We start from the raw sequence: 22,559 nt of genomic DNA, 5'->3' as shown, positions 1-22,559 counted from the left end.
GGAGTTATAGGCAGCAACGGGCGTTCACAGCTTCACGGATGGATCTATCAACCCACGGTTTTGGTTAGAAAAGACCCTAACTTTTACCGTGGGGACGATGGTGTCCGTTAAGCGTTGCTATGAGGCTCATTGCTACTTCAAGAACTCGCTGACGTCACTGGAACTGGATTGGATCATGTCCCAGTCGACGATACGTAGAGCGTCCTGTAGCTCAGCCTCTGATTGGTCAGACCACCGCATTCGTTCCTCGTCACTACCGCTTCCCGCGATCCTTTGTTTATACTCCGGAAGCAGAAAATGGCGGCATGGTCTGATTTCCCTAACGGAGGGAGAGAGACAGCCTTGTAGCCTCTCTAGAATGGCGTATAGCAGTGGTCCAACGTTCTTTCCTCTGGTAGCACACGTAATGTGCTGGTGAAAGTTCGGCATGACTTTTTAGGTTTGCCTTGTTAAAGTCCCAGCCACCACCACAGCCGCGCGGGATACTTGTTCTGATGCCGACATAACACATCATGTAGGTCCGATAGTGCTACGTCGGTGTCCGCTTGTGGTGGAATGTGACGGCTGTGGTGATGACCGAGCTGAACTCCCGGGAAGGTAGAATGGACGGCATGAGATCGTCAGATGTTCCAGGTTCGTGAGCAGGAACGAGAAAGAGTCTTAATGTTCTTGGGGTCACACCACATGTTGTTTGTCATGAAGCAAACCCTCCACCCTTAGATTTACCAGACTCTTCCGTTCTGTCTGCACGGAAAACAGAGAAGGACTCGGTTGGGCATATGACTCGATCCGGCACCAGCGGGTCAGCCAAGTTTCCGTCAGACAAAAGATGTTACAATCCCGCATGTCCCGTTGGAATCTGATCCTTGCCCTAAAATCATCCATCTTATTTTCCAGAGACTGGACGTTAGCAAGAAGGATGCTGGGCAAAGGTGGACGGTGGGCTTGAACTCTCAGTCTGTTCCGAATCCGCTCCGCTTCCCTCGATGTTTTCGTCGTCCCCCGTAGTAGCGGCTCCACTGTTGTTGTTGTGGTTCGCTCGTACAATCTCTGCCGGCCACGCTGGATCGATGGAAAAAGTGGACAAAAACCCTTGTTTTGCGCAAAAGTTTATGTCCAAAAGTGTGCTGCGGTCGTATGTTGTTAGTGCCGATGTGTTTGTGGCAAAGAAAATATTAAAAATAAACACAAAAACTAAAAGAGCGCACAATCTCCGCGGAGCTGCCGCGACGGCGACTGGACACAGCCGCGCCATCTCAATAAATGCTGGACACTTCTTTCTGATATATCGAGGGAATTTAACCTCCAGATGGACCAAATGGACTTTCTGGTTTTGGCGTTGAACGCGAGACCACTTAACGCCACTTACTGCCCACAGGAAGCCGGTTATTATTGAGCAACACGCATCCTGTTTTCATCTTCACCGGCACTTTCTCCTAAGCTATTTAAAAGTGTGTTTTTTTAATCGTAACTATTTATTAGTGGTAAATAAATCACTTAATACTATATATATATATATATATATATATATATATATATATATATATATATATATAAATAATGAGCCATTAATAACCATAAAGGTCATCAGGGTTGTGAAAAATTACAGATAGTATTTTAATTCATCCGACAACAACAACATAATTGTAAAGTGTGAAAGAAATTAAAGGATAAATCAAGATATTCCCTCATTTGATGAACAAATCTCCCGAAGTTGTTAAATTAGGTTGAGATTTATGTGACGCCAATTTGATTCACACCCTGTTTTATATGTGTTTTTTTTTACTTTGTAGATGACAGGTTTTAAACAATATTGAGGCAGTTTACAAAAACGTAGGATCCATCCCTGGAGAACAACTTGAAGCTCTGGTTATGAAATTTAGTTAATTCAATTCAATTCAGTTTATTTGTATAGCCCAATTTCACAAATTACAAATTTGTCTCGGAGTGCTTTACAATCTGTACACGTAGACATCCCTGCCCCAAAACCTCACATCGGACCAGGAAAAACTCCCAAATAACCCTTCAGGGGGAAAAAAAGGGAAGAAACCTGGAGGAGAGCAACAGAGGAGGATCCCTCTCCTAGGATGGACAGATGCAATAGATGTAATGTGTACAGAAGGACAGATTTAGAGTTAAAATACATTCAATGAATATGACAGAGTGTATGAATAGTTCATAGTAGGCATATTCCACGATGGAGACCTCCACGATCCATCAGGCAGATGGCGGTGGGGAGGAGGAGTGGGCGGAGTCTCAACAGGACAGTGGCGTAGTCATGAGCAGGAATTCCACGACCCAGACGATCCATCAGGCAGATAGGATCTATGCCGTCTCATAGGGTCCGATGACCCCATGAGACGTAAAGTCAAAAGGACTTCCGGGAAGAAAGCAGAGTTAGTAACGTGTGATTGAGAGATGAAAATTCATCCTTAAGGAGAGAAAAAGAGGAGATAGGTACTCAGTGCATCCTAAAACGTCCCCGGCAGCTATAAGCCTATAGCAGCATATCAAGGGGCTGGACCAGGGCAAACCTGATTCAGCCTAACTATAAGCTCTGTCAAAGAGGAAGGTCTTAAGTCTACTCTTAAACGAGGTGACTGTGTCTGCCTCCCGGACTGAAATTGGAAGCTGGTTCCATAAAAGAGGAGCTTGATAACTAAAGGCTCTGGCTCCCATTCTACTTTTAAGACTCTAGGAACTACAAGTAGTCCCGCATTTAGTGAGCGTAGCTCTCTAGTGGGGCAATATGGTACGACAAGCTCCTTAAGATATGATGGAGCATCACCAATCAAGGCTTTGTAGGTTAAGAAGAATTTTAAAAGTGATTCTTGATTTTACTGGGAGCCAGTGCAGAGCAGCTAGTGCAGGAGTGATGTGATCTCTTTTCTTAGTTTTAGTGAGAACACGAGCTGCAGCATTCTGGATCAACTGGAGGGACCTAAGAGATTTATTAGAGCAGCCTGCTAATAAGGAGTTGCAGTAATCCAGTCTCAAGTAACGAACGTGAACCAATTTTCTGCATCTTTTGAGACAAGATGTGCCTGATTTTTGAAATATTACGTAGATGAAAGAATGCAGTCCTTGAGATTTGCTTTACGTGGGAGTTAAAGGACAAGTCCTGATCAAAGATAACGCCAAGATTCTTTACAGTGGTGTTGGATGCCAGGGCAATGCCGTCTACAGAATCCACATCACCAGATAATTGATCTCTGAGGTGCTCAGGGCCGATTAAAATTACTTCGGTTTTGTCTGAGTTTAACATCAAGAAGTTGCAGGTCATCCATGTTTTATGTCTTTAAGACATGCTTGAATTTTACAGAGTTGGTTGCTCTCCTCTGGTTTTATCGATAAATATAGTTGAGTGTCATCTGCATAACAATGAAAGTTTATGGAGTGTTTCCTGATAATATTGCCCAAAGGAAGCATGTATAAGGTAAATAAAATTGGTCCAAGCACAGAACCTTGTGGAACTCCGTGATTAACGTTGGTGGTTATCGGCGTCATCGTTTACAAATACAAACTGAGATCGATCTGATAAATAGGATTTAAACCAAATTAGTGCCGTGCCTGAAATGCCAATCGACTGCTCCAGTCTCTGTAACAGGATGTCATGGTCAATGGTGTCGAATGCAGCACTAAGGTCTAACAAGACCAGGACAGAGAGGAGTCCTTTATCTGCTGCCATTAAGAGGTCATTTGTAATTTTCACCAGTGCCGTCTCGGTGCTGTGGTGTTTTCTAAATCCTGATTGAAATTTCTCAAATAAACTATTATGATGTAGAAAGTCGCACAACTGATTTGCGACCACTTTCTCAAGGATCTTGGAGAGGAAGGGGAGGTTAGAGATCGGTCTGTAGTTAGCCAATACCTCTGGATCCAGAGTGGGCTTCTTCAGGAGAGGTTTAATAACAGCCACCTTGAAGGAGTGTGGTACGTGGCCTGTTAGCAGAGACACATTGATAATATCTAATAGAGAGCCGCCAATTAAAGGCAAAACGTCTTTAAGCAGCCTCGTCGGGATGGGGTCCAAGAGACAGGTAGACGTGTTCGAAGTAGAAACCGTTGAAAATAATTGGTCACGGTTGATAGGAGAAAATCCCTCCAAATATACACCAGGGCATACAGCGGTTTCCAAGGCCATTCCACTTGAGGACAGATTGGCACTGGTTATGGGCAAGAGATTATTAATCTTGTCCCTAATAGTTAAAATCTTTTCATTAAAGAAGTTCATAAAGTCATTACCACTAAGGTTTATAGGAATGCTCGGCTCCACAGAGCTGTGACTCTCTGTCAGCCTGGCTACAGTGCTGAAGAGAAACCTGGGGTTGTTTTTATTTTTCTATTATTGATGAGTAATAGGCTGCTCTGGCATTACGGAGGGCCTTCTTATATGTTTTAAGACTATCTCGCCAAACTAAGCGGGATTCTTCGAGATTAGTTGAACGCCATATGCGTTCAAGCTTTCGTGACGTCTGCTTCAGTTTGCGGGTCTGAGGGTTATACCAGGAGCAAACCTCCTCTTCCTCACTGTCTTCTTCTTCAGAGGGGCTATCGAGTCCAGTGTCATTCTCAGAGAGCCTATGGCACTGTCAACAAGATGATCAATCTGGGACGGACTAAAGTTAGACCAGGAGTCCTCTGTTATATTGAGACGTGGTATCGAATCAAATACAGAAGGAATCGCTTCTTTAAATTTAGCTACAGCACTATCAGTTAGACATCTAGTGTAGAAACTGTTGACTAACGGAGTACACTCCGGTAGTATAAATTCAAAAGTTATGAGGTTGTGGTCTGACAGAAGAGGATTCTGTGGGAAGACGTTCAAATGCTCAATGTCAACGCCATAAGTAAGAATAAGATCAAGCGTGTGGCCAAAGCTGTGAGTGGGTTTCTGTACTCTCTGACAGAAGCCAATCGAGTCCAACAAGGAGATGAATGCAGCACTAAGGCAATCATTATCAACATCCACATGGATATTAAAATCTCCAACAATAATAACTTTATCGGTTTTAAGAACCAAACTTGATATAAATTCTGAGAATTCAGATATAAACTCTGAATATGGACCTGGTGGCGGTACAGAATCACAAATCGAATTGGCTGTAGTGTTTTCCAGGTTGGATGTGAAAGACTAAGAACAAGGCTTTCAAATGAGGTGTAGTGTAATTTTGGTTGAGGATTAATTAATAGGCTCGATTCAAAGATGGCTGCTACTCCACCTCCTCGACCGGTGCCTCGAGGAATGTGAGTATTAATATGACTTGGAGGAGTCGATTCATTCAGGCAGACATATTCTTCATGGCTCAGCCAGGTTTCAGTTAAGCAACATAAATCAATGTGATTATCTGATATTAAATCATTCAGTAACACAGCTTTAGATGACAGAGATCGAATATTTAGGAGACCACATTTAATAGACCTATTTTGTTGCACTGCTGAAATAATTGTGTTAACTTGTATAAGGTTATTGTGTACGACTCCTCTTCTGCTTACTTTTGATTTATTTAATTGAAGTGGCCGTGGGACAGACACAGTCTCTACTCTAAAGTCAAGGGTGGGTAACTGCTCGAATGGAAGAGCAGAGAAGGGTGTTAAACTACAACTCTGCTCCCGGTTCCTGATCTGAACCCTGGGTTGTCATAGATTAAGTCCGGTGATCAACTTGGTCATATTCGCAGAAATGTGGCGCTCCGTCCAACGTGGGATGAATGCCGTCTCTCCTCATCAGATCAGGTTTTCCCAGAAAGTCTTCCAGTTGTCTACGTAGCCCACATTATTCGCTGGGCACCACCTCGACAGCCAGCGGTTGAAAGACGACATTCGGCTATACAATTCGTCTGTCTGCAAATTTGGGAGAGGGCCAGAGAAAATTACGGTGTCCGACAACGTCTTGGCATAAGCACACACCGATTCCACATTAATTTTAGTGAGTTCCGAGCGGCGGGCTCGGGCGTCATTACCACCGGCGTGTATTACAATCTGACTGTATCTCCGCTTATCCTTTAAGGAGGCAGACACAGTCACCTCATTTAAGAATAAACTTAATACTTTCCTCTTCAATAGTGCTTATAGTGAGGGCTGAATCAGGTTCACCTGGTCCAGCCCCATGAGATGCTGCTCCAGGCTATAGGCGCTCAATGTATCCTAAAACATCCCCCAGCAGACATGTTTAGGATACACTGAGCTCCTATCTCCTCTTCTCTCTCTTCTTATGCACACTACTAACTCTAAATCTGTAATTTGTGATATTGGGCTGTATAAAATAAACAGAATTTCATTTCATTTAATTAAGTTATGTCGAGAAAGAGAAGAGAGAGACGTAACAAGTTGTCTCTGCTCTGTGGAAGCCAGCGAGCGACTGTTCAAAATTATGTAAAAGAGTTGTGCAAACTATATAACACAGAGTTTTAAAACCAGACAATGTGTTTTTGAAATGGCGACATCATTATTCTTCGCTATATTTCTCAAACTCATCAAATATTCAGGACATCCCATCGTTGGAGAAGAGGGCTGCCTCTGAGCTGTGCTGCCTTCGATGGCCTGTAATGACGTCTGACACGGGGTGATTTTTTTTTCTCCCGCAATCACGTCGGGATTTTAGACTGCTTAGAGAGAAAAAGCACCTTGAAATTGGCTATTTAAGGGGCCCAAAAGACCTTTAAATGCTCGATTACACAGCGGCCTCTGAGAGAATGAGAGGTGAGACGAGGCCGGCAGAGCGATACTAAATTAGTGCGAAAGAAAAAGCACAGAGAGGATAAAAAAAAGATGATTTTTACTTAGAAACAGACCAGATGTATGAGTTTTTTTTCACGAAAAGGCCCGTTGTGGCTCATAGAAATCTATTATTAAGACCAATATTTAGCCAAATATGTTTGTGTTTTGTCATCTTTGGGCTGTTGGACTTTTAAAAAATAATTTGAAGGCATCGCATGAATGAAACGATTTATCGTTTAATCAGGAAAATAATCAATAGATGGTCCATAACAATACAAATAATCATTAGTTGCAGCCGTCCTCATGTGTAACGACTAACTGCAGCTGCTGTGGAGTAAAGAGTTCAATATTTCCCTCTGAAGAGTACTTCAGTGCAGCACTTGAGCAAATGCCCTCTCCACCACTGCTAACCACATTCATGAAGAGAGAAAAAACAGAGATGAACCTCTGATTTAGTTCTTCCCCTGAATGTCTGCAAATGGTCACATCTGCTCCTCCGACTCGTGGAATAAGACGCAGCTTTGATCTGCGGAAAAAACAAACCTGCTAAGACTCAAACTCGTACGTCTCAGGACTCTGATGGAGCTCCATAGGGCTGCGGCTCCAACGCCACCCAACTCACAGCTGCTAGAGCCACATATTTTATATATATAGGGGTTTTATTTGCTATGAAATAGACTCACAGCTGGCCGATGGCGCTCCTAACCTCTAATTCTCATCAATGTGCAGCGAGTGATTTATTTATTGCTTAAACTGGACTTTTGGGACACATGTTCACCCTGAATCACATATGCATATTGGCGCTTCTTTATGAATGTGATTATTATGGGCTGCGACATTTAATTCCCATTTGAGAACAAGCTGTGTTTTACAAGCAGGCATCCGTGAAGATGCGCAGGATATTAGCTTTATGCGCAAATTAGATTTATAGGAGAATTATGAACCTCAAATGATGCTCCAGAAAGTCATTATATGTTTCTTTGGTGTAAATTGGTGTGATGGCACTCATTATAGGAATAACATCCAATCTCGGGGGGGGGGGGGGGGGGGGGTTGACTCACAGCTTTCAATCCCTTTCAACCTCAAACCCTATATATGATTATCACTCACATACAAATGATCTTCCCGGAGATTTCGCTAATTCCAATGTGAGAATGTCTGCAGATGACACGACATCATACCCAGAGCTTTAACGTATCGGGATACAGCCTCTCAGTCCCTAGACTGGAGAGTTTAACTGAGTTATTCATGATGGATAAACACAATTAGGAATAGTAATGGTCTTTCAGGTGAGAGCTCATGCTTTACCAGGCCTTCTGTGTTGTACTGTATTTTTTGAGAGGTCCCTAAATGATCTTTTCTAACATTTTGACAACAGCAGCAGATGTGCAAGTTCAGGCACATTACATCACATGTCATTTAGCAGACGCTTTTATCCAAAGCGACTTACAAGTGCATTCAACCAAGAGTATGAACTCAGAACAACAAGAATCAAGAAAGTAACATTTCTTGAAACTACAAAAGAACCATAAGTAAGTGCCACTGAAGTGCTAATCTTTTATTTTGTATTTTTTAATCCAGATATCGTCGGAAAAAACATGAATATCAAAATAGTTTCAAAATGTTTTACCTCCACAGCTCAAAACTACATTCTAGCTGCTATTCGAGCAACACACACACAAATCTCAAAAAGAGCTGTCGGTGGTGGTGTTGCATTGTGGGTAATGATGGCTCCAGGTTTTCGACAAGTAGATTGAGTGGGATATTATAGGCAATATCTCAATTTTGCATCCATTTTTTACAATGTCTTAAGAGTGTAACCCAAAGTTTAAATTGGTGGAGTACTTATAGGTTATTAAAAGGTGTTAATTGGTGTTACATGCACACATCATCAAACGCCTGCATGTGCACAATAAGAAGGATAATAAATGTGTATTTGAACATGAGGAAATGGTCAAATTGAAGAGTGTGCATACAAGTGAGTGTGCATGTGAGAAGTGTGTATATATGTGCAGATGTATGTGCATGTGATGATTATTAACTGACAGTGTGTGCTGGTGTGTGGTGTATTAAGTATATTAAATGTTCTTATTGTGATTTGAATATGAAATCTTGGTAGACGAGCCAAAAATTAGATGAAAAACTAAAAAAGTGTATTTATTCAGTTTCTCATCCAAATGTTCTCTGTGTGTTTCTCGTGAAATTCAATATTTCCAAAATCCGAAACTAAACCCTTGTTGCTCTGTTAATATTTACTCGTTGATTTTCCCGTGAGTGATGAAACAGTTGGCGGAGATATAAAGCGGAGCTGCACCAGATATTTAAAAATATAATTTTGGAAGGAAATCAAGATCTTCTCGGTCTGCTTCAGACAGGATGCTGGAAATTTGACTAAAAGCAATTAAAGGTAGAAAGAAGTTTAGTTTATAAGTCCTGCTCCTTTGATTTAAATTTCTCTCATTTTCTCTTCACTGTGTTTTATTTTCTCATATAATGAGCATGGTGGGTTTGAAGACGTTAGAGATACCCTTTATATTCTCATTAAGAGAAAAAAAGTAATTCGCTTTTTTCTGATTTATGCATCCAGTTGCATGATGTAAACCTTATAAAAAAACTGAGGATTTATACCTGTTTCTAGAGTTTATTAAGCTTTTATGTGACCAAATTCTGGCTATACTCTGTAATACGTTGTATTTAAGGGATTTAATCATCTCTGAATATTCACGCTTTGGGATAAAAAAACATGCTGAAAATACATCTTTGTACATAGTGATGTAAGGGAATTACACATGCATGTATTTAACATTAAAGTTCACTTTTGACCTATATCCTCAACAAAATGTTGTATCTTTTCATTATTTAACTCACCACACAGTCATTTCTCCATTTCAATCTGAGATTTTTACGTCCCCCCCAAGACCGCACTCCACCTACACAGTTACATCATGCTTTATTGGGGCTTTATTAATCATAAATCGACAAAATCGACTTAAATAGGACTGTGGGGCCAAACTATTGGAGTCCTCAACCTGAAAAAGCAGGAAAACAAGTAACCTATTTAAAACATTTTTAAAGCTATGTGCATATTGACCCTGGTCTTTTATTTATTCATGGTTTACAGTCTTATGAGGTTAAAATATGAACATTGTCCAGTAAATTTACTAATTTGAGCTGAAAGTAATGTTTACAGAGCTACTGGAGTATAGGTGTGAATGGGGGGGGGGGGGGGGGGGGGACAGGAGAACTTCTGGATGTGGATGAGCATACTGTGTGAATGTTGAGCTGTTTTTATACCAGATGCAAACCTTCTGCTTTTGGACGAGCATTTCTAGTGGACTGAACTCTCACCGGAGTGTGCAATGAGACCACACCACCTGTATTCATAGCACAGTCTCCTACCTGCAGCCAGCTGCATCCAGCCGCAGATCTTGTACACGGTGCCGGTCCTGCAGAAGAAGAAGAGCGCGAAGCAGCCGATGCAGCTGATGACCAGCACCATGGACATGCCGATGAAGAAGGAGGCGGCCTTGAACGCACCGGAGGGGATGGTGCTGAACTCGGTGAAGCTTCCCTGGCAGGTCAAGTCCCGGGACAGCCCGTTCCCGATGCAGTAGTGGAACAGACCGAAGTAGCCCGCCTGCGGGGTGTCCATGCCGTCTCCGATCCAGTACGGCTGGATGAAGCACACCACGTTGACGATGGCGAAGAGGATGGTGAAGATGGCCCACAGGACGCCGATGGCGCGCGAGTTGCGCACGTAGTTGGTCTGGTAGATTTTGGCAGCCTCGGAGGCGGGGAGCATGGTGGTGGTGGTGCCGGGGGCCCCGGGGATCATCCTCCAGTCTGGGGGGTAGGGGAGGGTGGGGGTGCTCCGCTCGGTCCTCGGGATCAATGAACCTGCGCTCAGCAAATTAACATCAGCCGTATCTGATCCCGCAAAAGGTACCCCCCAAAAAACAATGTTCTGCAGAAGTTGTCGCGGTTTTCTTTTTTTCTTTTTTTCTGTTAGACTTTATTCAGTCACAGTTGATCCCTCAGCATCATCTCGTATCCATGGCGAGGTCGGGTTTGGTTTTTCTGCAGATTTTTCATTCATCACTCTCGCAAAAACGAAACGAGCGAAACGCTCCGGCAAAAAAGAAGAAGAAGAGATTTTAGAAATCCATCCTCCATTCAGAAGCCAGTGGATTTCTTTTTTTCTTTACATTTGTCCTCATATGAATTTAAATATTTCGCCGCCGACACCAGAGACTGTTATTCCCGACGAAACCGACTCAGCTCTGTGATTCACTGAGTGAGATCTCGCTGTAATTGTCCGTCTGTGCTCGACACCGACAGAGCAACAACAGCAGCTGAGCTCCGAGTGAATTAGAGTCGGAGGATAGCCTCGGACAGCACAGGGCCAGCCCACATCCCTTAATCCGGTTCTGACGCATTATTCCGATAGAGCACGTGGGAAATCTTAAACAGACACAAGGGTGAAATAAAGTGTAGAAATGTAAAGCTCCTGCAATGCCACTATGATGCATCATATTTCTTTCACGATTGAGGAGTATTGACAAATGCACACAACAAAATGTATGATAATAGGAATAAGATGAAGAAAAGAGAAGAAGAAAATAACTAACATTCAATGTCTGTATGTAGCACTTAATGCAATACACATATGTTCTCAAGTGAGACCTGTATTCATAAATTTCCCTTTTTAAATAGTCAAAAGCGAGTTATTCATATGCTTATTTATAATGTTTTCGATTTCAGCATCTCTTCTGATTATTCTTTCGATATCTCTAAGCATTTATAAGACAATATAATACACATATATATAATATAAAGTTAAATATATATAATATTGCTCTATATATATAGATAAGTATTCTTTTTTAAGTATAAGTGTCTTATGTCCCTTTAATTAGAGCGACAAACTACATTACCCATGATCCTTTGTGTTACTTGTGATTGGCCGGTAAACGGATGCCGTCATTTGACGTAATCTGAAGGCGCGCGCCAAACTCCCGTGAGTGTCCTCGGCCGTTTATTCGCGTTTTTAGCTTTTGAAAACTTGGCTTTTCACCTCGTTTTAGGTTTAATACACACTTAATTATTATCCATATGTATGTCCAAAGAATCCTGTCGTGTTTACAGCGAGTAGCTTCCGACGATATTCGTTGTTTTTGCGTGTTATACCGAAAACCGTTGACAGCGTAACAACTTCCGCGGTGCTGAGGCTGGCTGAACGGGGATCGGGATGTCGTCGCTGGTCCAGCATCCAGGACACGAGGAGGAGAGGCTGCAGCGGGTCTCAGATCAGCTGCCCTGCAGGGAGGTGCAGGCCGGCACGCTGCTGTCGCTCATGGGCCAGGTTTGTGACGTCATGTTAGTCTACACAGATATAATGAAGTGCTGTCTATTTAGGTTTAAAGAAAGTACGAGCACAGCATATTGCTGCTACTTTCCTGTGGGGCACTCTTTGCATTTGATGAGCAGTTTTGTTGACGACATCTGGGGACCAGTAATTGTCACTTTAACAATTATAATAGAAATAAAGCACCTTTTTATATTGCAAAACAATATTCCAGACATGTATTTCAGTTTACTGACATTATGTTTCCTTATGTTCAGTCTTCTAAATCAACAATACAGAACAATAACTTGTGTACTTTCAGTCAGACACACTTGTCCATTTATTATAATAGGCTCTTTGTTGACAAATACACATTTAGATAAACGTTTTATATTCTTTGTATGAGAATGAACTGCGATGTTATATTGAGTACAACTGTGCTGGATCTCGTGCTTTCAGCCACACCAGTACAGCTACCCCTCAATCTTCATCTACGGTCATCGGTCTTCCGGGAAGAGTCATGTGATGCATGTTTTGCTGAAGGAACTCGAGGTGAGAGAGACAAATATCAACTAATTTGCAGATTCTTTTCTTCTTCAGTCTTGAACATGTTAAAAATAATAGCTCCTAACGTCCTCTCAGACGCAAAAGGGAGGTCTTCAAATCTGCTTCTTTTCACACATAACTTGAGATATTCAGTTTTGTTTCCTTAATATGACAAAAAAAGATGGAATTATTTTCATTTGAGAAGCTGGAATTTTATGTGTGTGTGTGTGTGTGTGTGTGTGTGTGGTAAAAATAGCTAAAATGATTTATTACCAGTGAATTAGTTTTTCGACAGGTTACAAATTGCTGCTCTCATAAAACACTAAATTACATCGATGGCAGGTTGCACAACCAAATCAAAGGAGAGAGTCCAACACGATGTGAATGTGTGTATTGAACTCCACAGATATGAAACTGATGATCTCTTCCTCCTCATCCTCCTCATCCTCCTCTCCTCTTCCTCTCCGCAGCTGCCTCACGCCCCGGTCAGCTGTGTCGAATGTGTTTCTGTCGCGTTGCTGTTTGAACAAGTCCTGCTGTCCTTCTTCGGCGCCGACGCCGCCTCGCTGCTCCCCCGCAGCCCCTCCCTCTCTGACTTCGTTCGCGTCTACAGAAACCAGTGCTCCCAGCGTCCTGCCGAGCAGACGCGATACATTGTGAGCGCCGTGCAATAAAACACAAAAAACTCATTAAAATAATGTATTCTATGAGCGTGTCACAACGTTTGCATTATAATATGATTCGTAGTGGCATCATGTGAGAATTAGTGTAATTCTTCGTGTGAAACTGAAATGTGCCGCGATAAATCCGACATTCACGGCCTCGAGTTTATTGAATGTGAATGTTTTAAATAAGCTCGGATGTGCACGCGTTTGTTTTTCAGGTGATGGAAAAAGCCGAGCTCCTGAGAGACGCCGACGCCAACCTCCTACCCGCTCTCCTGCGTCTTCAGGAACTGGTGAGAAAAGTCCAGCGAGCGCTCCGCGGGTCGTCCGTCGAGTCGCCCAAGAGGACGAAGACATCTGAGGGTTATTTGGGTTTTTTATCCCTGTTAAAGGAAGTCGGACCCTGGATTGTGTGTCGAGATGAAATGTCACACAGTGATGCCACGCAGGGATCTGAAGTGATGATGAGGATGCAGATTTACACGTATGTGTAGGATGAGAGGATGAGGGAGCCTGGCTGTGTCTCTAATATGTAATTCCATTATTATTATCATTTATAGTAATATCATTGTTATTATTATTATCAAAATGACCTTTGTGCAAATAGATTAACATGACTGATTCTTTTCTTTTATTATTTATTTACGGTCATTTATTTTGAAGAATTTGCCCTAAAAAAGCTTTTTTATATTTTAATATTTTATTAATGCTATAATGTGCACCCGCTTCTGTGATCTTGCAATTTCCCCATTTCTTTTGAATAGATAGAAAAGTATTTACAGCACTGGCTTGAGCCTAAACCTTTTTAGATCTTTGCTATAATATTTGCTATAATAAGATAAAAGTTTAATTAAATAATATTTAAAAAACTGGAGAAAAAATCGTAAAATACCAACATTTTAAAATGCTGAAACAACATCGAGTGTTTTCCAGTTTTCCGTTGAGCACAAAACAAAATACACGGAATGTTATATATAAATATATTTAAAAAAACATTGATTGAACTGGGAGCAGTGTCTGTCGCCATGGAAACCGACTCCCACTGAATCCACTCGTACAAAACCGATCTTTTATATTGATGTGCACATGTCGATGTAGTTGTGTCGATGTCCTTATGTTGTGTCCTTGTGTTGATGTACTTATGTTGTGTACTTGTGTGTCGTTTTCAGGTTGAAGACAACGTCACCGTCATCCTGCTCAGTGAAATCGTCTGGGACAAGTTCAGACCAAACACCGGCTGCTTCGAGCCCCTTCTGCTCCATTTCCCAGACTACAGTAAAGGTATAACCCTACACACACACACACACACACACACACACACACTCATAAACACTCCATCACCCAGTGTCATGAATGCCCTCCCACCACGCTGCATAATGATGACAAACACGCTTGGCGGGTGCAGCGTGAGATGTGAGATCTGTACCTGCGAGTTTGTTCTCACACTCGAGGCGGAGACCGTGGAGGAATATCACATCATAAAAACACCACTGTATAAATGCAGCACTTTAGGGAGGGAGATTGTACTTGATATGTGAGAAGATGTATTTTGTGTGTGTGTGTGTGTGTGTGTGTGTGTGTCCGCTTTCGTCTTTGAAGGTGAGCTGCAGCAGATTTTGTCCCACGACCGACATCCTTCATATTCGGCTGAGTTCTACTCGTCCTACATCAACATCCTGCTGGGAGTCTTTTACTCTGTCTGTCGGGACCTCAGAGAGCTGCGCCACCTGGTCAGACACGCACGCACACAAACACACACACACACACACTCACACACACTCATAAATCAGAGGAGATGTTTAATTGTTCTGATTTTCTTTGAGTCTTGCGTCACTGATTTCTTTATTTTTTTCTCTTTTCAACTAGGCCGCCCTCAACTTTTCAAAGTTCTGCGAGCCGGTAGTGGAAGGCAAAGGTAAAGAGGTTTTACTCCTTCATCTGACCGCCGATCAATATTTACGATACCTTATTGGACCCTTTTGTTTGTGTTAATTTCAAGGGATCTTTCTATCACGTTGATGTTCACCTTAAGGCTGCATTAATTGATTGGCCAATTGGAGGAGTGTGTGTGTGTGTGGGGGGCGGGGGGGGTGCAACATTTACCTCTTTACACATACATAGCGACAAGCGCTGGGTCTTATGTTACTGAGTGGCATCTCCGTCCTCACTGTGTACCCAATAGTCTGAAGCTTCATTCATAAATGTTCACTTTCTAAATATTAAATCAACATTCAAAAGCTGCACAGCTCTTTTTCTTTTGCATGCCGGTATTTCTGCACGGTTGCAGATAAACAATTTAAAAAGAAAATGGAGGTCATTATTTCCACAATTGACAACATGAAATATTCTGCTTCAATCCATATTTGTTGATGCTCAGTCAAACAAAATGTTCTGTGTCATCAAAGTTGCTCTCCTGCTTGCCACACACACATTTATACATAGCACAATAACAACAATAACCAATATTATTGATGATGTCATGTGACTCCCTTTCGTTCCCCCTCTGGCTCTCGTGTGACAGAAATATCTGCATCTTCTCCACACTTTTATTATTCAATACATTTTTCTTCCTCCTTCCCGATTACATCGCTTTTTTTCTAAGCTATGAACGTGGCCTTTTCACAACAACGCCGCACTTGTTTTTGTGTGTGTGCGTCTTCAGTGAAAGAGACCGACACACACAAGCTGTGGAGAAACGTGGAGCCTCACCTGAAGAAAGCCATGCAGACCGTTTACCTGCGAGAAGTCTCCAGGTCTGTGTTCCCCGCCGCACCGCGTCACCGCTGACGTCGCCGCTCGTCTTTTCGGTATCTCTGCCTCGCCGTGATTGCTGACGCTGCGCTTCCTCTTTCATCGGCGCGTCTTTTCTCCTTCCTTTTTTTCATTCAGTCTTCAGTGGGAGCAGATGCAGCAAATGGAGGAGAAGGAGAGTGGAGCCGTGAGAGGTACCAACACACACTGAGCGCCGTTGCACTTGATGACGTTGCATGATTGCAGAGCAGAAATTGCAATTATTTTTTTGGGATTTTTAAACATCCTGGGTTGCACTGAGCTTTTGATGTACATTGGAAAAGTATTTTTAGTTTTTCTCATTGCATTCATCCCCCCTCAGGTTTATCTGCTCACACTCATGTCGAACTGCCTTATTACTCCAAGTTCCTGTTGATTGCCGCCTACCTGGCGTCCTACAACCCGGCTCGCACCGATAAGCGCTTCTTTGTAAAGGTGCGGGAATATTTATCCGATGTGGGATGATGCACCACGCTTCTGTAGTTTTGTTTCAAGAGAATGCTGTTTACAGATTGTGAAGCCTTTTCAGGCAAATTGGTATTTTGTGATGCATACAAATGAGATTTATTTCTGCTCCGTTTCCTCCCGACAGCACCACGGTAAAATAAGAAAAACAAACTTCCTGAAGAAAAATGAGAAGGTGATCCATGTTAACGTAAACGCCGGTTTCACCGTTTCAAATTCAACCTTTTTGATGCAATGTCAATATATATCCTGTCGACGTGATTCCTAGACGAGTAACCATCTCCTGGGCCCGAAGCCGTTCCCTCTGGACCGCCTGCTCGCCATTTTCTACAGCGTGGTGGACAGCAGGGTCGCCCCCACCGCCAGCATCTTCTCCCAGGTCAGCTAATGCTTGACCTCATTTCACTGAACATTCAGATTTTTTTGATGCCATCGCTATTTAGGGAGAATCGGTCGGTCCTCCACTTCTAGGCTGAAATATGTCAACCATTTTTGGAAGGGTTGGCTATGGCATTAAAATCAATTGTTCCCAAAAGAGGAATCCTACTCGTTGGATAGATTGTCATTAGATCCGGTCCAGACTTTCACGAGCCCCTCAGGATGGACCTCCGGCTTTTCATCAGGAGTCTCACTTTGTTCAGTTGCATTCAACTTTCGCAAAACATTCTCTTGGAAAAGCCGAGATTCAAGACTGCAGACATTTTGTACACTTGTGTGTTTATGACGGTTTAACGAGGACAGACGGGTAACGATCGGCAGAACACTAAAAGAACCCATCCGGGACCAGAGTAGTTGAATTAACCTCCTTAACTGTCTGTGTGCTTCTCGTTAAACTGAGCTCTGCAGTGGTTTAATTGTGCCCCTTCATTTAGTGCTGCAGTGCCTTTAAGTCTCGTGGGTCTAAAAAGTGGCTCCTGCAGAATATAGAACGTCATTGAATATAATCAGAGGATTTTAAATTAGTTTTTTTTCACCTCTAGGTGCAAATAACACATTATTTCATGTTCAATCTAGCCTAATGACCACAGTGTCTCAGATGACCCAGATGGTCATGAGCTTCTGGATCCGGGGCCAAAATGACGATCTATTTACGGCCCAGGGGCACGACATGTTTTTTTTTAGGAAATAGGGCTCGACCCGTATCTCGATCGTTTAAGTGTCTCTGAATCAAAGAGAAGAGACGCTGTCTTTGAGAGAAGTGGAGCAGAGAGTCGTTTGATGTCCCCCTCCGGTCTCCATCTAGATCTCCTCTCTGGTGACCTTACAGCTGTTGACTCAGATCAGCCATGACGACCAGCTCGACGCCCCCAAGTACAAATGTGCCGTTTCCATGGACTTCATCTGTGCCATCTCCAGGTGTGTGTGTGTGTGCACGTTAATACACAGAAAGCAGAATTATTCAAGCACATTAAGGGTTTTTTACACGTTTTTCTTCAAAACAATGTGTTTTGTGTGATTTATCTTCCAGGACGGTGAATTTTGAGATCGTCAATTATCTTTATGACTTCCTGTAAAACTGCTGAGAATAAAGGAGAGAAGGCACACGGTGAGCAGCAACACAAAGGAGGATTTATACACAAATTCAGACCGCTGTTGGATTATTTCTGTAATCCAATTATGTCGCTGCCCCCTTGTGGTTGCTGAAAGAGTTTCTTTTGTCTCCTCTTATGACAGATATTAGATATTTGCTTTTGTATCAAATAAATGCCATATTGGCAATTTCACATTATATGTTTGACTTTTTTGTTTTTGTTAAAAGCTTCTGTTACGTTTGTTGTGTATTTAAAGGAAACATCCATCGTCTTTCTCTTTTCTAACACAATGTATAAACCAGTTTATAAAATAGTTCATCCTGCTAATAAGTAATGGGAGAAAAAGAGATGGATATGATGCAGGTTTAGCATTTTTAACCTGAGTGGCACAGTGCTGGTGAGTCATCGTCCTGGCTCAAAGTCTCCGTGATGTCACCATCGTTTACTTTGCTGTCTGAGGTTGAATACTGACGTCAGAGGGCACTGATTCTGTAATGGAGACAATGAACACGCTTTTAAGAAGATTTATAAAAAAAGAAAATGCAAATATTAGAGGAAATACTAAAAATATTGATAGAATTCCGTGTTGCATCATGCTAAAGTTACCACTAAGATTTAACACGTCTTCAGGTTTACACTTTAACCCCCACTATTTATTATTTATATGACTAGTATAGTGTAGTCTATGGTATACGTCAACTAACTCCTTTGGACAGCCACAAGTGGAGGCTGGTGTATAAACATGATTAATTATAATAATGAAGTAAAACATAGTTTTAATAATGTAAAAAACACATTTTATTGTTGGAAAATACTGTACATATTTAAACACTTTCAAAGGTCCTTATGGCTCTGTACAAGTACTCAAAGAGGGATATGAACCATTTTTTCATTGTTCATGTACTGCTTATAAATGCTTGGCTGTGCAACACTTTATATCCAGTAGATACACTTTATTTATTCAAACTTTAAAAAAGGTTAAAAACATTTTACTTTGTTTGCACACTGCTTAAAGCACGTTTTTTTTATAGTCTTTTGACTTCATCAAATTTGCATAAAGATATGAAGCACACTTCCGAGGCTGGAACAGTATTTTGATGCAGAAGAACTCAGACGCTGAAGAAATAATAATTTGGAAAGCATTGAGTGCATGTAATTGCCGCTCTGCTTATCTCCCTCCTTTGTTCCTCGGGGGAATCGGCGGTGGAACGATGAAGGATCGTCCCACGCACCGAAGTGGGAAGAGCTCGGCATCGATAAACAAGACCAGTTTGCATAGCTTGACTGCATTTCAGGTGCAATGTGTGCCACTGTTTCAGAGATAAGACATGGGACAGGTCAGTGTCTGCAGCCACACTGGAATTATATTATTCCATCTGAATAGAAATCTCAAGTCTATGTGAACCTCTTCAACAGAGGACCGTGCACGGAGACCCTCGGGGTCATGAATGGGGATGAGGTGGGGCGACTGGGCGGAGCCTAAACGCTGTGCCTCCGTTTGTCGATCATCGCCACAATGTGAGTGAGGTCCAGACTTTTTATCATCACCTCCATGAAATCATCGGTGCGCGCACCGGCCACAAACTCCTCCAAGGAAAGCTCGCCTGTCGGAGGGGGAAGATTGCATTTAAAGACATAAATATTTATTTATATATATTTGTATTTATATATAATTGCCTTTATTATTAGATATATATGTATTTGTAATCTATATATATATATATACACACATATTTTGATATACTGTATATTGATATATTATATTATTTATTATATTCATTTATTATATATGTATATATACATATATTTATTACCAAGAAATAATTATTCATATAGTTACATCTAGAGATATATTTATTTAATAAATATATATATATATTATTTATATTTAGAATATGTATTCATATTTAGAATATCAATATAATAAATGAATATCAATAATAAATATATATATTTATAGATAGTAAATATATAATACATATATATATGTATACAGGACTGTCTCAGAAAATTAGAATATTGTGATGAAGTTCTTTATTTTCTGCAATGCAATTAAAAAAACAAAAATGTCATGCATTCTGGATTCATTACAAATCAACTGAAATATTGCAAGCCTTTTATTCTTTTAATATTGCTGATTATGGCTTACAGCATAAGAAAACTCAAATATCCTATCTCTAAATATTAGAATATCATGAAAAAGTATACTAGTAGGGTATTAAACAAATCACTTGAATTGTCTAATTAACTCGAAACACCTGCAAGGGTTTCCTGAGCCTTGACAAACACTCAGCTGTTATAAATCTTTTTTTTTACTTGGTCTGAGGAAATATTAAAATTTTATGAGATAGGATTTTAGAGTTTTCTTAAGCTGTAAGCCATAATCAGCAATATTAAAAGAATAAAAGGCTTGCAATATTTCAGTTGATTTGTAATGAATCCAGAATGCATGACATTTTTGTTTTTTTAAATTGCATTACAGAAAATAAAGAACTTCATCACAATATTCTAATTTTCTGAGACAGTCCTGTATATATTATATATGTTATATACGTGTGACAAAAGTTGACTGTTATTGTGTTTAGCAGCAACTTATACAGCCCATTGTGCTTGACCCCCCCCCCCCCCCAATGATTGATTTCTTCAATCAATCTCCAGAACACACTCACCGTCTCCGTTTATATCAATCCTGTCAAACACGCGGTTCGTGAAATCCTCAGCAGACATTTCCTGATTCTCCTGACCATTGATTGCACGGATGGCCTTTGAGAACAACAACAACAACAACAAATATCAATTAGCCTGTTTTCAGACTGCAGGGGGACCCGCTGTGCCCGCCGCACGCACCTTTATGATGTTGAGGAGCTCGTGCCGGTCGATGCAGCCGTTGCCGTCCACGTCGTAGAGTTTGAAATACCAGCGCAGCTTGTGCTCCATCTTCCCGCGCATCACCAGGCTAAGGGCCGCCACGTACTCCATGAAGTCGATGTAGCCGTCCTGCAGACACCAGCGCGCACGACACGTCAATCAACTGGCATGCTTGATGTTATTAAGACCCCTCCAAAGGAGGGTCATCTCTAGGGGCTGTCTGGACAACAATATTGGCTTCAAAGCGGTCGTCTCTCAGATAATCTCTCAGTTTACATCCCCCAGAGATTGCCGCTGCCCTTTGTGAGCCGACTAAATATAGCTTCAGAAACGGACACGTCTGGCATTGACCCCGTCGCCATGTTCAGAGAATTTCATTAATCTGTCTGGAGCTCTTGTGGCTGGAAGGTCACGTGATGAACATGAATGGTGCTCATGTTCTGGGCAGCACGTTAAAGTTTTAGGATTCTTAACTTAACTTTAGAGCCGAGTCCCAAATGAACAGATCTTGAGTGTTTTTTATTGGTCGATTAATTTGCAAACATTATAAAGGAATCATAATCCTCCTGTTACCTTTAGGGTCAATTTGACCCCATTCAATGTTTAACGTCGGTGTTCTTTGGGGTCAATTTGACCCCAGGCTGTTTTTCACTGTGTCAAACATATAAGAAATATCAACTTTTTTATATATTTAAAGGGCTATTTAGGTAGTCAACAAACAAACATAAAGTACCTCACACTTAAACTTGGGAAACAATATTAATTCTAATAATTTTCTGGAGGTTTTAATTGCTGGGGTCAAATTGACCCCGAGGGTAAAATATGTTAGTAAATGTAAAGGTAACAGGAGGGTTAAGGCCACGTGTTTTTTCAGGTTCATATTTGTGTTTTAGGTTTCCAGGTAACAGAATCCCTTTTAAACATGTAAAACACATTGTAAAGAAACACCTGCTTTTGAAGGTATAGATTAACCTGATGTACAATATTAATTAATAAGAATGGAAATAAAACAAATTTGAGAAATAAACATTTTCACTTTTCTTCTTCTTCTGTCAAAAATGGTATTTACATTCATACGGAGCCTTATGTGTTGGTCGTGATGAACTTTCTCTTATTCAAGGTCAAATAATTACAAAACAAGGCTCAAAGAGAAAATCCTACAAGAACCATCACACCTTGCCAGCTTTAAAAAAAAAAAAAGGTGTATCTCTCTGCTCCTGATTAAATAAAAAAAATAATAATCTCAGCGTCTCACCTTGTTCATGTCAAACGTGCGGAACATCTGCTCTATGTAGTCGTTGGCCTCCGGGTCCAAACCCCGCAGCCCGAAGAACTGCTTGAACTCGTGCAGGGTGAGCTGACCCGAGGGGCACTCGGTCATGAACTTCTTGTACCACAGGTGCATCTCCACCGCCTGCAGGTCGTCCACGGTGCTTCCTGTCGAGTTACCCATGTATGTATTTCGCTGACACCCGAAGTGAAATAGCTGGAGGATGTTGTTGTTGTTGTTGTTGCGGACCGCTCAGCCCGATTGGTCTACTGTGAAGGTTGTCCCTCTTCACAGTCACACAGTCTCGGGGTGAGAGTGGCAGCCGGCGGAGGCCCTTTATAGGTGTTTGGGGATGAGGC

At 41.6% G+C, this 22,559-nt stretch overlaps 3 protein-coding genes across 4 annotated transcripts in view; 1 reads left to right on the top strand and 2 right to left on the bottom strand.

The window, feature by feature from the left end:
* lhfpl3 (LHFPL tetraspan subfamily member 3) overlaps positions 1-11,492 on the bottom strand; it is a 33,509-nt gene extending 22,017 nt beyond the window's left edge. Inside the window, exon 1 of one of the 2 annotated variants that reach the window (XR_008833081.1) lies at positions 10,120-11,492. Coding sequence is in view for 1 of the 2 variants with exons in the window: in XM_056425330.1 (XP_056281305.1) it covers positions 10,120-10,555 (436 nt within the window). In the remaining variant the exon portion in view is untranslated. The remainder of the gene's footprint in view (positions 1-10,119) is intronic. The other variant, XM_056425330.1, reaches the window with a different exon arrangement.
* Positions 11,493-11,637: 145 nt separating this feature from the next.
* Positions 11,638-18,259, top strand: orc5 (origin recognition complex, subunit 5). Its single transcript, XM_056425329.1, has 14 exons — positions 11,638-12,082; positions 12,524-12,616; positions 13,081-13,266; positions 13,494-13,568; positions 14,445-14,556; positions 14,875-15,005; positions 15,142-15,190; positions 15,938-16,028; positions 16,165-16,220; positions 16,388-16,500; positions 16,658-16,705; positions 16,799-16,909; positions 17,774-17,886; positions 17,999-18,259. The coding sequence occupies exons 1-14, from the start codon at positions 11,969-11,971 to the stop codon at positions 18,042-18,044; spliced, it is 1,338 nt and encodes a 445-aa protein (XP_056281304.1). The 5' UTR covers positions 11,638-11,968; the 3' UTR covers positions 18,045-18,259.
* A 562-nt stretch (positions 18,260-18,821) lies between these two features.
* Positions 18,822-22,481, bottom strand: guca1a (guanylate cyclase activator 1A). Its single transcript, XM_056425331.1, has 4 exons — positions 22,186-22,481; positions 20,910-21,059; positions 20,732-20,825; positions 18,822-19,666 (listed from the first exon to the last, which is right to left on the bottom strand). Exons 1-4 carry the CDS (start codon positions 22,381-22,383, stop codon positions 19,542-19,544), a joined length of 567 nt encoding a protein of 188 aa, XP_056281306.1. The 5' UTR covers positions 22,384-22,481; the 3' UTR covers positions 18,822-19,541.
* Between the last annotated feature and the right edge of the window lie 78 nt (positions 22,482-22,559).

The sequence above is a fragment of the Pseudoliparis swirei genome, chromosome 10 (genome assembly GCF_029220125.1).
Source record: "Pseudoliparis swirei isolate HS2019 ecotype Mariana Trench chromosome 10, NWPU_hadal_v1, whole genome shotgun sequence".
Lineage (NCBI taxonomy): Eukaryota > Metazoa > Chordata > Actinopteri > Perciformes > Liparidae > Pseudoliparis > Pseudoliparis swirei.
The sequence above is the reverse complement of the archived record's forward strand: the minus strand, read 5'-3'. Positions and strand labels throughout refer to the sequence as shown.

Bases quoted from the DNA above. Each gene is read 5' to 3' on its own strand.
- orc5 (XM_056425329.1), top strand. From the start codon at position 11,969: ATGTCGTCGCTGGTCCAGCATCCAGGACACGAGGAGGAGAGGCTGCAG. The intron at 13,267-13,493 runs GTGAGCGCCGTG...TTTGTTTTTCAG, and splicing joins CCGAGCAGACGCGATACATT to GTGATGGAAAAAGCCGAGCT. The intron at 14,557-14,874 runs GTATAACCCTAC...TCGTCTTTGAAG, and splicing joins TTTCCCAGACTACAGTAAAG to GTGAGCTGCAGCAGATTTTG.
- guca1a (XM_056425331.1), bottom strand. From the start codon at position 22,383: ATGGGTAACTCGACAGGAAGCACCGTGGACGACCTGCAGGCGGTGGAG. The intron at 20,826-20,909 runs GTGCGTGCGGCG...TTGTTCTCAAAG, and splicing joins AGCTCCTCAACATCATAAAG to GCCATCCGTGCAATCAATGG. The intron at 19,667-20,731 runs GTGAGTGTGTTC...CCCCTCCGACAG, and splicing joins GATTGATATAAACGGAGACG to GCGAGCTTTCCTTGGAGGAG.